The 13,059-nt window shown below is 32.5% G+C and overlaps 3 protein-coding genes across 4 annotated transcripts; 1 reads left to right on the forward strand and 2 right to left on the reverse strand.

Moving 5' to 3' along the window:
• Positions 1 to 135: 135 nt before the first annotated feature.
• LOC146532487 (transcription elongation factor 1 homolog) lies at positions 136 to 913 on the reverse strand. The gene is made up of 3 exons (XM_085196527.1): positions 772 to 913; positions 533 to 650; positions 136 to 459 (listed from the first exon to the last, which is right to left on the reverse strand). Exons 2-3 carry the CDS (start codon positions 646 to 648, stop codon positions 327 to 329), a joined length of 249 nt encoding a protein of 82 aa, XP_085052653.1. The 5' UTR covers positions 649 to 650; positions 772 to 913; the 3' UTR covers positions 136 to 326.
• A 361-nt stretch (positions 914 to 1,274) lies between these two features.
• scaf6 (SR-related CTD associated factor 6) lies at positions 1,275 to 9,608 on the forward strand. 2 transcript variants are annotated; one of them, XM_085196001.1, is made up of 14 exons: positions 1,275 to 1,497; positions 1,571 to 1,741; positions 1,840 to 2,114; positions 2,560 to 2,722; positions 3,002 to 3,149; positions 3,618 to 3,694; positions 3,843 to 4,041; positions 4,109 to 4,640; positions 5,022 to 5,155; positions 5,782 to 5,949; positions 6,556 to 6,668; positions 7,587 to 7,719; positions 8,956 to 9,125; positions 9,397 to 9,608. In XM_085196001.1, exons 1-14 carry the CDS (start codon positions 1,473 to 1,475, stop codon positions 9,498 to 9,500), a joined length of 2,412 nt encoding a protein of 803 aa, XP_085052127.1. In that variant the 5' UTR covers positions 1,275 to 1,472; the 3' UTR covers positions 9,501 to 9,608. The 2 variants fall into 2 exon arrangements, with proteins under 2 accessions (XP_085052127.1, XP_085052128.1); XM_085196002.1 differs by lacking the exon at positions 1,275 to 1,497 and having other exon boundaries at positions 1,601 to 1,741; positions 1,926 to 2,114.
• mst (misato mitochondrial distribution and morphology regulator) lies at positions 9,592 to 11,717 on the reverse strand. Its single transcript, XM_085196003.1, has 2 exons — positions 11,114 to 11,717; positions 9,592 to 11,004 (listed from the first exon to the last, which is right to left on the reverse strand). Exons 1-2 carry the CDS (start codon positions 11,582 to 11,584, stop codon positions 9,844 to 9,846), a joined length of 1,632 nt encoding a protein of 543 aa, XP_085052129.1. The 5' UTR covers positions 11,585 to 11,717; the 3' UTR covers positions 9,592 to 9,843.
• Between the last annotated feature and the right edge of the window lie 1,342 nt (positions 11,718 to 13,059).

The raw sequence follows: 13,059 nt of genomic DNA on the forward strand, positions 1-13,059 counted from the left end.
TCCCCAACCCTTAACATTCCTTAAATAATTTTTGTTAGTAATTTTTTATTTTCATTTTTATATATATATATAAGTATAAAAATTTAATAGAATAAATCCCTTATTATCTGTAAAGGCAAGTGAAAAATAAAAATATAAATTATAATTATTTTATTTACCATACTGAAGAACTACTATTGGAGATCACAAAATAGTAGTTTTATAAAAAATTACATGTTTGTTTAAGTCAAAATAATTAAAGATCAGTTTATATAATAATATGGACACTGCATACATAAAAAAAAATATTTCGTCACTCATCGTTTTTAACTTAAAATAACCTTAAATTAATTAGCTGTTTCACAGGCATCCACCCAGTCATTATAAACATCTATGGGCTCAGATAAAACATTAGTAGTTGTCTGAAAGTCTTCTAAACAGACTCGACATTGTATCCGGGCTGTATTTCTTGCCCTATCCCTGTGAACAGGAAAAAATATGCTTGTAAAATTTTGTATATACTATAAATAATCAAAATACCACGAATACAAACATTTTAACTTCGCAAGACTTTTCATGATTGCAAAATGGGCAATTAAATTGTTGATCGAGTGGCTCAATAGCTTTTCTTTTTGGTGGAGGCTTTCGCTTTGATTTGCGGCGACCCATATCTATAAAAGAATCATTACATTAGTATACATAAGTGTATCAAATGAATAATATAATATCAGAATATACAGTCGAATATAAAAATTAAAGGAAATAAGTCTTATTAGCCTGAAATTATCATACCGGTCCTTTGTTTATTTTTCAAAAAGTCTAAATACGATACAAACGTAGCACTCCAAAGTCAATCAAAAAATGTCAATTTGACTGCTCTTATGTCAAATTGACAAAAAATATTCAAAAAATTAAAATAATTTCAGTTTCAGTGAATTCCTGCATAATATACGATACTTGACAAAGTAAATACAGTACTGTATGATACTATTAATAAAGTTTTTATCTATAAATTTATTTAAAAAAATGATAAATATATTTAAAATTTAAATGCATAATAGTAATTATAAAATAATTCATATCTGTGCATCCTGTCTTATTTTTGAGAAACCATTTTAGTGTTTAGCTTTACTATATTTTTATGTCTAATACTTATAAATTATAATTATTTATGCAAATCAGCATTATACTAAATATTAATTAGTATGTTATTATATTACCGTACTGTACTGATATGTTTATTTCTTCGCTTATTCAACTTTATATTATCTGTTTTATACTTCGTAATATATTAGTGTGCTATGAAATGTTTAATGTAACAAATGGCCGACAATAAATGGCGTTTACTACATTTGTCACAGCTATAACTCAAATTATAGTTTGTGCGTAATGAGATTAAGTGAAATATTTTTAATGAAATAAATCAAGAAACACTTATATTTATTAGTTCTAATCTTATTGAGTAGCTTTGCTAACCTCAAAATTGATTCAAAATGGAGCTCCCACAACCACCACAGGGTATTGTGAATTTACTTATATTTGAATTTTTAAACTCGTGCGTTTGTATTTCTAATTTTGATTTATTCCGTAGATCAAGACCTGCGCAACATAATTGACAAACTCGCGCAGTTCGTCGCTAGAAATGGTCCCGAATTCGAGAAGATGACCAAGACAAAACAAAAAAACAACCCCAAGTTCAGTTTTCTCTACGGTGGGGAGTATTTCAACTACTACCAGTACAAAGTGACGACAGAGCAAGCAAGTAAGCATATTGACGAATGGTGGAAATAGAGTAATCGCGGTCGCGCGATCGCTGCTTGCGTGTTATAACCGTTTCAAGTGACCCTCCGCTGTTTATAGTTCTAAAGCAATCGGCCGGTGGCCAGGCGGCACCCGCTCCCGGGGCTTATATGGCACAGAACAGGCAATATGTAATGCCCCAACAGGCCAATACTCCGTCGCAGTTGGGCCTGGCGGCGTCGATGGCGGCGGCGCCGGCGCTGCAGCAGTGGCTCGCGGCCAACTCCACGCCGCAGCCTCCACACACGGCCGACATCGACAACGTCAATGCCCAGATCAACATGCTTAAGGAACAAATCACACAATCGGAAAACAATCTCAATGCCCAGCATACGGTGAGTTTTGACTGAAGGTTTAAAACCTTAAAAATGGTACATAATATTAATAAACATAATAGTACAGCTCATATTTATATTTAATATAGGAAGTAGTCATAAAAATGTATCAAACATTTTAGTTTGTATATTATTTAAAGTGTCTTATAATTCAATTTCAGTTTGTATCTGTTAAGCAGGCAGGTAGTCTTCAATCCTAATTGCATGTTTCTGACAACACTTTTACCTTTTACACTTTATTAAATCTGCATGACAATGTTTTCTTTCAGTACAACTACATACAAATGGAATTGATTATTGATTCAAATTAAATACACAACACTTAAATTCTTCAAAATAAAACAAACATATTACATAATTTAGTTTATTGTCATACACCTCCTTTCCTAAGTTTAATACTTACATTTTATATTCAAATTAAAATAATTTAGAATGTATGTTATAGGTGTTAATACAACAACAACAAGTCAAAATCAATGAGCTGGTGAGCAAGGCACAAGTGGAAACCATACAAATAATGGCAGACGAAAACAACATAAATCTTACAGAACTTGATACCATCTTACAGCCAATCATTGACACTTGCACTAAAGACAGCATTTCTACAGGTATGAAACCTTTTAAATTATTGTTATTAGTCCTCCTATAAGAATTTAAAAAAAAACCTCTGCAGTCATGTAATATTTTTTTGCTCCACACTAATCTTGCATAGCAGAGTAGTAAGAAAGAATCTAGTGTTAAGATACTCCATTTCTTAGTATTTACTTTCTTAATTGATTAAACTTAATACCACAATATCTACCCGAGCAGTGTAATGTAATTAATAATATAATAATAATAAATATTTAATTATATGGAATTTCTTATAAAACTATTATTTTATACAGGCAAAGGTTGGATCTTACAACATGCTACTTCAAATGATGCTGGCAAGGTGATATCTCAGCACCTGCTAAGAAAAGTCACACAACCTGGTGCTGCGTTTACTCAAAAACTGCACATCATTTACCTTGTCAATGATGTTTTACATCACTGGTTAGTATATAACGTACCTTTTAGGATTTAAAAGCTTATGGCAAACAAAAAACTCAGTAGGTTTGCATTGAAAGGGCCAACTCAATAACTTATATATTGTTTGTTGTTTTGTCTATCATGCTTATTGCAAAATGAAGCTGAAAAAAATTTATTGGTCCTTTTAGAGCAGGCTCGAAAAAAATGGGTGCACCATGTGTTAATTTATTCACAAAGTCATCAGTTTTAAGTTTGTGTTAACATATAACTTCACAATGTGGTGTCTTCAAACTAGAATTCAATTGGTTTCCTATTGGTTTGTCTACATATATTTTTTTAATATTCTATTATATATATACATATCTGGATGTCAACTAATTATTATTGTTTGAATATAATATTTTATGAAAGTTTATGTAGTTTATTGTTGTGTATGCACCTCTGCAATCACTGCTGTTTCGGTGTCTATGATACGATTATTCCTAATTACAGTGCACGCAAAAACGCAGAAGATCTCAAGAAAAATTTGGAAAATGTGGTGGTTCCAATGTTTTGCAATGCCAGTATAGGTAACATATTTATAATAATGTCAAAGATTTAGGTCTCTTGTCCGTTTTCGCACTAAAGCATCTAGAACGTATGTGGTCTAACCTTCAGGTAACTTGCTTGAGTCTTTTTAATTTGTACGACAACAGTTTAATCGTTTTGCTGTTTCAGCCGTGACTGAGGAACAGGAGGCTAAGTTGAATAAGCTGCTGCGGCTTTGGGAGTCCAAGTCAAATTACTTTGACTCCACTGTCATAGAGAAAATGAAGACGCCCACCACTTCCTATCAGGAGTATCAGAACAATCTGATAGCACAGCATTCCAATGCCATCGCTCACTTGACACAACAAACTAAGGCTACATTCGAAAAGTATGTAGAATCACTTTTTTTGCAATCATATAGTTGTCAATTATTATCTTTATATATATTTTTTCAGTTATCAATCCCAGCATCAAGCATTCGTGGCACACACAATGCAACAAATACAGCAGATGAAAATGCAGAAACATGCGCTAGAAATACAAGGTGGCCACGAACACAACAATGACAGTCAACCACCCTTGCCAAATCCTTTTCAGGGCAATTTCAATGAACCAAATTATCCACATTATGATCAAAACTTCAATCCAAATCAACAATATGGCAGTGAAAGTGGTGACAACTTTGCCTCAAATAACAGTATGAGCGGTAACGAAAATAGTTATGACAGTCAGATGTTTGATCAAATAACTAATCAGAAAAAGCAAGAAATCGAAGAGCCTGACTTGTCCAATCTGCCCAATGTGAATTTCTCGCAGCCCCCGCCAGGTTTTAAGCCGAATACATCGTTAGCATTCCAAAATGGCCTCCCTGACCTCAGTAAGCCCCCGCCAGGCTTCGTTCCCTTCCCAGAGTTCAATAGTGAGGATCTATTGCCTTCAGTACCATACTTTGAATTGCCTGCTGGTTTAATGGTGCCTCTTATAATGGTGAGTTTTTTAAATTAATCCTACACATAAGGTATGGTAGGAAGAGGGAAACGTAATGTAAAGACATGGATTGTCTCCCAATCTCTGCCGAAATGCTTGAGACATTATGTGTACAGTTAAGGAAGTCAATGCCATGCTTAAATGGAAATTATGTTAGACATAAATTTTTACAAAATCTTTTCGTAAATGTAAGTTCGATAATCTTTGTAGTATGTTACATACAACCTGATTGATTCAATATATCTTGTGAGTCTCAGAGTGTCTCAACAGTTGTTCTCTCTGCCTACCCTGATATATTAAAAAAAAAAACAATTCATATACCTTCCCTGTTAGAAGATGAATATATTCTAAAAAAAATACTAAAATCTATATGTGTTTCAGTTAGAGGATGACACATACAAGCCACTAGACCCGGCCAGTATCCGCCTGCCGCCGCCCGCGCCGCCCAACGACCGCCTGCTGGCCGCCGTGGACGCCTTCTACGCGTCGCCCAACCACGAACGACCGAGGGATAAGTGAGATATTTACACGTTATCTTTTAACTGACTTCCGTAAGGAGTCAATTTGACTGTATTTTATTTTTTATGTTTGTTATCTCAGAACTTTCGACTGGGTAAACCGATTTTGATGTTATTATTTGAAAGCTGGTGCTTCCCGTGCCGTCCTATTTTTTATTTCGTCCATTTCTGACAATGTTCTCCATGAGAAAATCACATGTCTTAAATTTGTATTAATAAATAACTCAATATTAGACCAACCGATTTCGATGATTCTTTTTTTATTAGAAAGAATATACTTCAAGAGTAGTGTGATGAGAGTTCGGTTCTGATTATGGGATCCGGTGTTGTCTGTCTTTTTTTTAAATCAGCTTCACACTGGTTTTTTTTTTTTTGGTAAAAAATATATTTATTATTTGCATTACTGTCGATACTTATCTTTGAAAGTGTTAATTAATAATTATAATATCAATATAAGATAAATAAAAGAGATCTGTGTTGTTGTCTGTGTGTTACCCAAACAAAATTAAGCTTTATAATATTAGTAAGGACAAGTATGTAATATTAAGCACATAATTATTGCAATAACATTTTTATTGTATTAAATATTTTCTTTATAATAAATCAATATTCTGTTTTTATAGTGAAGGATGGGAGAAGCTTGGTTTATACGAATACTATAAAGCAAAGAATTCAGCTCGGAAGAACAAGGAAGATGCCATTGCTCAAGGTGTGCGGCAAAAGTCAAAATCACCAAGTCCCATACCAAAAGATCTACAAAAACAACCTACACCCCCTGGAAGGAGATACAGGTATGATTGTCAAACTACATTCAAAATGTTGTTTTCTAAATCTAAGATATATGTATAGATAAAAAAAAACTAAGATATAATGTAATGATGGTTTAGAGTATCATGAAATTAGAAGTTTATAAATATAATATGAGGGTTTGTCTTTATAAGATTTTAACTTACTGATTACTCAAATTAAGTATTTTAAAATATGTATTCAACAAAATTAAGTCTGTTATGGAGCAGTGGGGCAGTGTCTGACTGTAAGTACAATGGTTATGGGTTTGAGCCATTGGAGGAAATTAATTTTATTTCCCGTCTTGTAAACAAAGTTCGCTATTCATTTCTGACAATCAACACGCGCTGTAAATGTGTATTATATATATTTTTTCTTTCAGCATTTAATATAAATATTTTTTTATTGTCCATTTGTTCAACTATATTTGTTTCAGGAGTTAATATAAAATACTTAAATGTCTTTTATTACTTACATCACACATTGATATACATTTTATAATTTTTATATGTATATATACATTAATAAATGTTAGTATTTTATTGTTTTTGTCATATATTACTGTATAATTAAATTTATTAACATAAAATTGAAACATATGTTTTCATCAGATCATTAAGTAGGACGCCAGAAAAGACATTATCACCACCCCCCAGAAAGTCAAAATCAAGGACGCCCTCACCAAAACGAAAAACAACATGGAGACGAGATAGGGAAAGAGACAGTATGTATAATAATGTTTTAAATTATTTATATGATGAAAAAAAAAATATTTACTAATAAAATTGTTTGATTCAATGTAGATATGTTGAAATTTCATTGAATTTTCCTATTACACTCTCTTGTTTGTTACTGACTTACAGTAACAAAAGAGTCACTTTACATACATGTAAAAATTGCAAAAACTATAAAGATATATATTTTAAGAATTTTAGATGTTGAAAAATAAAAAAGCAGTTAAGAACACATTATGTAATATAAATAAAAGTACGCATTTAAAGGTATTTTGTAAAAAATGTTTTTTTTAAATGTTCTGTTGAATTGAAAATGGGTTTTTTAATGTAATGATATATATAATATTAAAAGTTCATTCTTCATTTACATTGTGTATATTTCAGCTCTAAGTTAAATTATGTATAATACCTAAAGTTCTTAGTACGAGAAGTTCTTGAAATGAAAATTGAAGTTTGCATTTTAAATATTAAAGTATTTGTTATGTAGCAAATGCAAACGTTGGCTTTTGTTTCTAAATAATCTTGGCTGAAGTGCTTAAGAGGTTTTTCCTTTGTTTGCTATAATAGGACAATGTTCTTCCAACAATGCTACATTTTTTCTGTATATTTTTTGTACGTGTTTTTATTTCATGAGTTCTATACAAAGCATATATTAAAGGTATTACTTTTCTAAATTATTTTTTTAACTATATTTATGAAACAACATGTCATTACCGACAAATAGTTGCCATTAATTAGGCTTGTAGATTACGACAATTCGGGCATCTTTTCATACGTGATGTAACGTAGTGTAATCGCAGCTATATAGACCAGCAGTAGTTGCTGTGAGAGAAAGAGAGAGTAATGAAAGTATCAATGTGTGGAACGGTGTTTTTATGAACTAAAATTAAATTACAATTTTTGTCCAGCAAATCGGCGGAGGTCCCGTTCCCGGTCGCGGTCGCGCTCGCGCAGCAAGTCACGCGAGCGCGAACGGCACCGCGACTCGCCACGCTCGCGACGTGTGGAACGTTCCAGATCGCCCACGCCACCTAGCTTCCTGTTAGATTTGGTTTATTTAGTTTTATTTTCTTTTCAGCTTTCATGCTTTTATAGCTGGGTAAGGTAGAAAAGTCTTGAATCTAAGACATTCCGTTTTCACTTGAAGCCATTGTTGCGTAAGAGAGCTTCTTGCTGTAACCGCGGCGTTTGTAGATTCTTTACCTCACTGGGGAGTATAAAGTGTTTTCATTTCCTCGCTCTGGTAACAAGACAAAGCGTGGCGTTGAGATCTGCCACTAAAATGCACGGTGTCTACAATATTGGGTGGATAGGGAATAGAGAGCAACACACTAGTGTTACGTTATTTTAAACAAGAGAACCCTGCCATAACAAGTCTCACATAGGCTCCGCCCATATTCGGAAATTACCCAAATCTTTCTTCCATAGAGGATTCTATTATGGTTGCATAACATCCGTTATCTTTGTGTGCACAACACTAATATTATATAATTAACTTTTCTTAAATATGAATTATTATTTTTTGGAATATTAATAGATATTTAATTAAAATTATCATAATATTCTCATACTTATTAGGTTTTCTTGTATTTTTTTAAAATGAAACCAACCATTTCACATGACAATAAAATCAAATGAATAAAGTTTATGCATATTAAATTTATAACTTACTAGCGGACGCGCGCAGCTTCACTTGCGTATTTAGGGGTGAATTCTTATAACCCATGAAACATGTATTCGATGAAATATTTTTAACAGTCTAAATTTCAAATTTTATAAAAATCGGTGGCGATTTAAGAATTTGTCCATACAAACTTTCAACCCCTTATTTGCACCCTTAGGGGAAGAATTCTAGAAAAACCATGAAACACATGTTCAATTAAATATTTTTAAGAGTCTAAATATCAATTTTTATAAAAATCGGTGGCGATTTAAGAATTTGTCCATACAAACTTTCAACCCCTTATTTGCACCCTTAGGGGAAGAATTCTAGAAAACTATGAAATACGTATTCAATTAAATACTTTTAACAATCTAAATTTCAAATTTTATAAGAATCGGTGCCGATTTAAATTTTTTTCCATACAAACTTTGAGCCCCTATTTTACCCCTTTAGGGTTAATATTTTTCAAAATCCCTTCTTAGTGGATGTCCAGATTACGAAAGTAAACATCTGTCCAAATTTAACGTTTCTACGCACAGCGGTTACGGCTGTGCGTGCGTCTTACCTCAGTCAGTGAGGACAAGTCCTTTTATATATATAGATTAACGTTACAGTAGTGCGAATTCCTTCGCGAGCACATCAGGCGGTATAGACTCAACAAACAAAGGACACCAGTTGCTACAGAAAATGGGGTGGAGTCAAGGGGGACTGGGGGCGGCGGGGCAGGGCATTGCGGAGCCCATCAGTGGGGGTCCGGTGCGGGACAGACACGATCAGTATAAAGGTTTGTATTTATTTAGTCTATTTATTGAAGGTAAGCACCACCTCAGAGTAAGCACCTCGTAGGACAGAGTATTAGAAAACTTATTTTGAGTGCATTTGTTGCCTCAGTTTATTTAGAGTTGCGATATTTAAAAAATACATTATATATCTACAAATGAAATGTAACGCTGTGGTTTGTCTTAATTTTTGACGTAATAATTAACGTCCCATTTAACTTTAATTTCTTTTTTGTTTGAAATTATTATTAATTATAAATCTTTTTTCGTCCACAGGTGTAGGAGTAAATTTAAATGACCCATATGAGAACTTTAGAAAGAACAAAGGTGCAGCATTTATAACGCGGATGAAGGAAAGAGCGCTGGAGCGGTCATCGTGATCGCCAAACCTTAATATTAGATGTAAATGTGTACAATTGCGATTGTGTGAATGAGATATGATTTATTTTATGTAAATCATCTGAAATAAAATTATATTAATTTTCTAATTTATTTTTATTTTCCTTGTTTGACAATGGACTTTCAATTCCTTTAAATTAACGGACAACAACGCCGCGCTTTGCCTCGACACCAATGCGCAGAAATGGAAATATAAACGGAAATATTTCTCTACCTTGAGTGGAGACCGAACCCACGGCGGCCTCCAGGAATTGAAATATCTTTTATTAAAGAGTTAATTATAATAAAGGAAAAATGTCATTGTATATCTAAGATTAACAGTCTTCAAAGTTCAAAATCATCTTCATAGTTGTCCTTAAACTCTGCCAACCTATCTAAACTTTCTTTGAAATCCGCATATTCTAACCCTTCTTGTTGAAATTTGTGCAGTTTAGCAAATTTAATTCTGCTTACATCTCTATGGAGCCTTTCAATCATATCTGCCATGAAATTGCCATTATGTAAGCCAGCAATTACAGAACAGCTCTCTACTTTTTCTGGTTCATTCTCTTTCCTTACAAACCCATATTTATTCAGGCTGTCGGAAAAGAATTGTGGAAATGGAGTTTTTAACTCCAATGGTTTTTCACAAACAGTGACATTTGTTGCAGAAAGGAAGTTATTTGCTTGAAAATATAATTCAAACATTTCTTTAACATTGCTACATCTATATGCCGGAAGATTCATCTGTTCCTTTGCTTCTTTTAATGAAGCTTTCAAATAAGATTCTGGTATACCTCTGACAGTAATTAGTTGGAATAGCTTATCTGTAGCTATCTTGCAATTTGGTGTTATAGACTTATACAATGGTTTTGTTGTATTATTTAAATATTCAATAAGATATTCAGACTCATTTATAGCAAAAGGCATTCCTAGTGAAGCGGCAGCCATCTTCCTCCCATATCCAGTCATATCGGCACAAATATCAGACATTGTGTAAGTATTACTCTTGTGCCTATATTTCTGTCCCAATGTATCAATAGCAGAGGCTAGTAAAGCAGAAGAATGGTAATACAAATCTGGCTTATAAGTTATATAATCAAATAATCTAGAGTTGCCTGGCTTTCTCCATCCTTTCTCACCAGTGCATAGAGGCACATATAGATTAACATTCTGAGACAATTCTTCAATTGACAGAGCAATATTAACTAATCTTATGGAATCTCTTAAGGTAGATTTTTCTCTTTCTTCGTCTGTTGAAGGATTGTTGTCAGGAAAATGTGATGGTATTATAGGGTATGCTAATATACTTTTTGTATATTCATCAGACAGATGCTCAATACAACCTAAGGCTAATCCTGCAAATCCATCAATGCAGTCAAAGTTAATTTGAAATCCTTGCATACTATCACATTCTTCCACATATTTCCTGACCTTATCAGCAAAAGATTCTCCAAAATCAGATTTCCAAATTGATCGACCAGACATGTTAATATCAAACCTTTCCTGTAAAACAAAATATTAAAATGATGTTAAAAATTTGAAAAGCAAGATGGTACCTATTATAAGTTTTTTCTTTTAAAAAACAAGTGATTGAATTGAATATTGAACATACATTTTCATTTCCATGTTGATATTCTCTGATCACATTAACAGTGCGAGGATGAAATCTGGGATACAGGTAGTCTGTCCATGTATTAACTTCCTGATCTAGATTATATTCTTTATTTTCTACTTCTGCACCTTCAGAATCAATATCTCTTAAGAAATTGTTTCTTTTGGATTCAGGTTCAACAATTTTCTCAACAGCATTCCATGGTAGGTCTTCTTCTAAATTCAACTCTTCCAAGCCTCCACTTTCTGCAAGAGTCTTAAGAGATCCTTTTAGATCAGCTAGTAGTAAGCGAGGAGTGTATGTAACTTCCCCGTTGGCTGTCTGACCTTCTCGATATAAAACATCGTGGTTGCATTCAGTTTTAACAGTTCCAGTATAATCAAAACTGAGTTCTTGTATATTCCAAAAGTGTGCTCCTATGTAATTGGAATAATGTCCAAATTGCAACGTGACTATTTCTCGTGTAGTCATTGTAAACAAATATTATACTCTTTTCTATTTGAGAAAACCATGTGTAATTACTTAATGATTTATATTAGTATTTGGTTCTGTTTCTCTATCTTCCAATATGAACAGCACCTAACAAAAAACTGAATGAAAACTATGTATTTTAAAAATAATTCAGCCAAATGTTTGTTTCTTTGCTTGAACAATTTATATGTCAGTAATTTTTTACTTGCAAACATAAAGTATTTAAATGATGGGTATATCTTAACAATTTATTTCGAATAATTAACAAAAATTGTAAACTTAAAAAGAAAATAAAAATCGGATATATACGATAGCCGATATGGACAATGGAATAGATTGTTTGATTTGTTTGACATGTGACAACTGATAGTGTTGCCGATCGTTAGTCGACTATGGGATAGGCTATCGATATTCTATCGATAGTTGTCCGATAGTAAGACTATCGATATTTTAATCGATAGTATTGATATTTTCGATAGTATCGAAACTATCGATAGTTCAAAAGAGTACAATACTATCGGACAAATGCAATACTATCGATAGTATCGTATCTCCCAGTCAGAAAGATATCGATACTATTGAATTTCTTGGAAACGATAGTATCGATAGTATCGATACTATCGATTATTGTGAACCAAAGACGGCATGCTAAGTTGCGATAGTATCGTTTACTATTTTCATTTACACTAACCAATCATCATAGTATTAGAAACGAAGTTGAAGTACCTAACTATACTTCGGTATTAAGTAATCTTTCTTTTCACCAAAATATGAAAAAACAAAAGAAATCTAACAAAAGTGTTTCTTGTTCTTTTCATTTCATCTTGTAGCTATGCTTAAGAATCATATTCAATACTATCGCGAATTAGCATAAAATTGATAGTAAAACAATCGGTAGTATCGATACTATCGATTGTCCTATCGATCGCATAGGCTTTTTTTAGATTAAAACCAAACTATCGATTGCGAAACAATCGATAGTTTGGCAACGCTAACAACTGAATACTGATAGACGAGAGAGAGTTAACTAAACATTACAGATAATAAATTAATAATACACTTCTAATCAATTATTTCATAATATAGTGATGGTTGGGGGTTTCATTGCTACTCAGTAGAATATTTAAAAAGGAAAATAAATATATAAAGACAAACGCAGTCCGTTCTAATACTTTGATACGTCTATTTTCCTACCCATTGTATTTGGGACGAGAATGAAATAAATAAAAAACCCAACGCATTAGCTTTAAGATGGCCACGCCAGACTGTAATGAGTAATTTGGTGACATAAGAAGTCAATTTTTTTTAAAATTATAATGTAATTTAATTTTGTTTAGTAATATAATGTATATTTTTTAAGATATAAAAAAATATTTATTATTATATTTTAATCATAAATTAAAATCTTTATACCATTAGGATAATTTCATTAAATTTTAGCGGTAACAATAAATTGGTTAACAATAAACACAACA

The sequence above is a fragment of the Heliconius melpomene genome, chromosome 13, assembly GCF_056956725.1.
Source record: "Heliconius melpomene rosina isolate 202511_hmr_F chromosome 13, ASM5695672v1, whole genome shotgun sequence".
Classification (NCBI taxonomy): domain Eukaryota; kingdom Metazoa; phylum Arthropoda; class Insecta; order Lepidoptera; family Nymphalidae; genus Heliconius; species Heliconius melpomene.

What these genes read in the sequence shown, in the direction of transcription:
- LOC146532487 (XM_085196527.1), bottom strand. Translation starts at nt 648, where the DNA reads ATGGGTCGCCGCAAATCAAAGCGAAAGCCTCCACCAAAAAGAAAAGCT. An exon ending in AAGTCTTGCGAAGTTAAAAT is followed by an intron (nt 460 to 532) that starts GTTTGTATTCGT and finishes TCCTGTTCACAG; the next exon opens with GGATAGGGCAAGAAATACAG.
- scaf6 (XM_085196001.1), top strand. Translation starts at nt 1,473, where the DNA reads ATGGAGCTCCCACAACCACCACAGG. An exon ending in CCCCCTGGAAGGAGATACAG is followed by an intron (nt 5,950 to 6,555) that starts GTATGATTGTCA and finishes TGTTTTCATCAG; the next exon opens with ATCATTAAGTAGGACGCCAG. An exon ending in ACGAGATAGGGAAAGAGACA is followed by an intron (nt 6,669 to 7,586) that starts GTATGTATAATA and finishes ATTTTTGTCCAG; the next exon opens with CAAATCGGCGGAGGTCCCGT.
- mst (XM_085196003.1), bottom strand. Translation starts at nt 11,584, where the DNA reads ATGACTACACGAGAAATAGTCACGTTGCAATTTGGACATTATTCCAAT. An exon ending in ATCAACATGGAAATGAAAAT is followed by an intron (nt 11,005 to 11,113) that starts GTATGTTCAATA and finishes TTTGTTTTACAG; the next exon opens with GAAAGGTTTGATATTAACAT.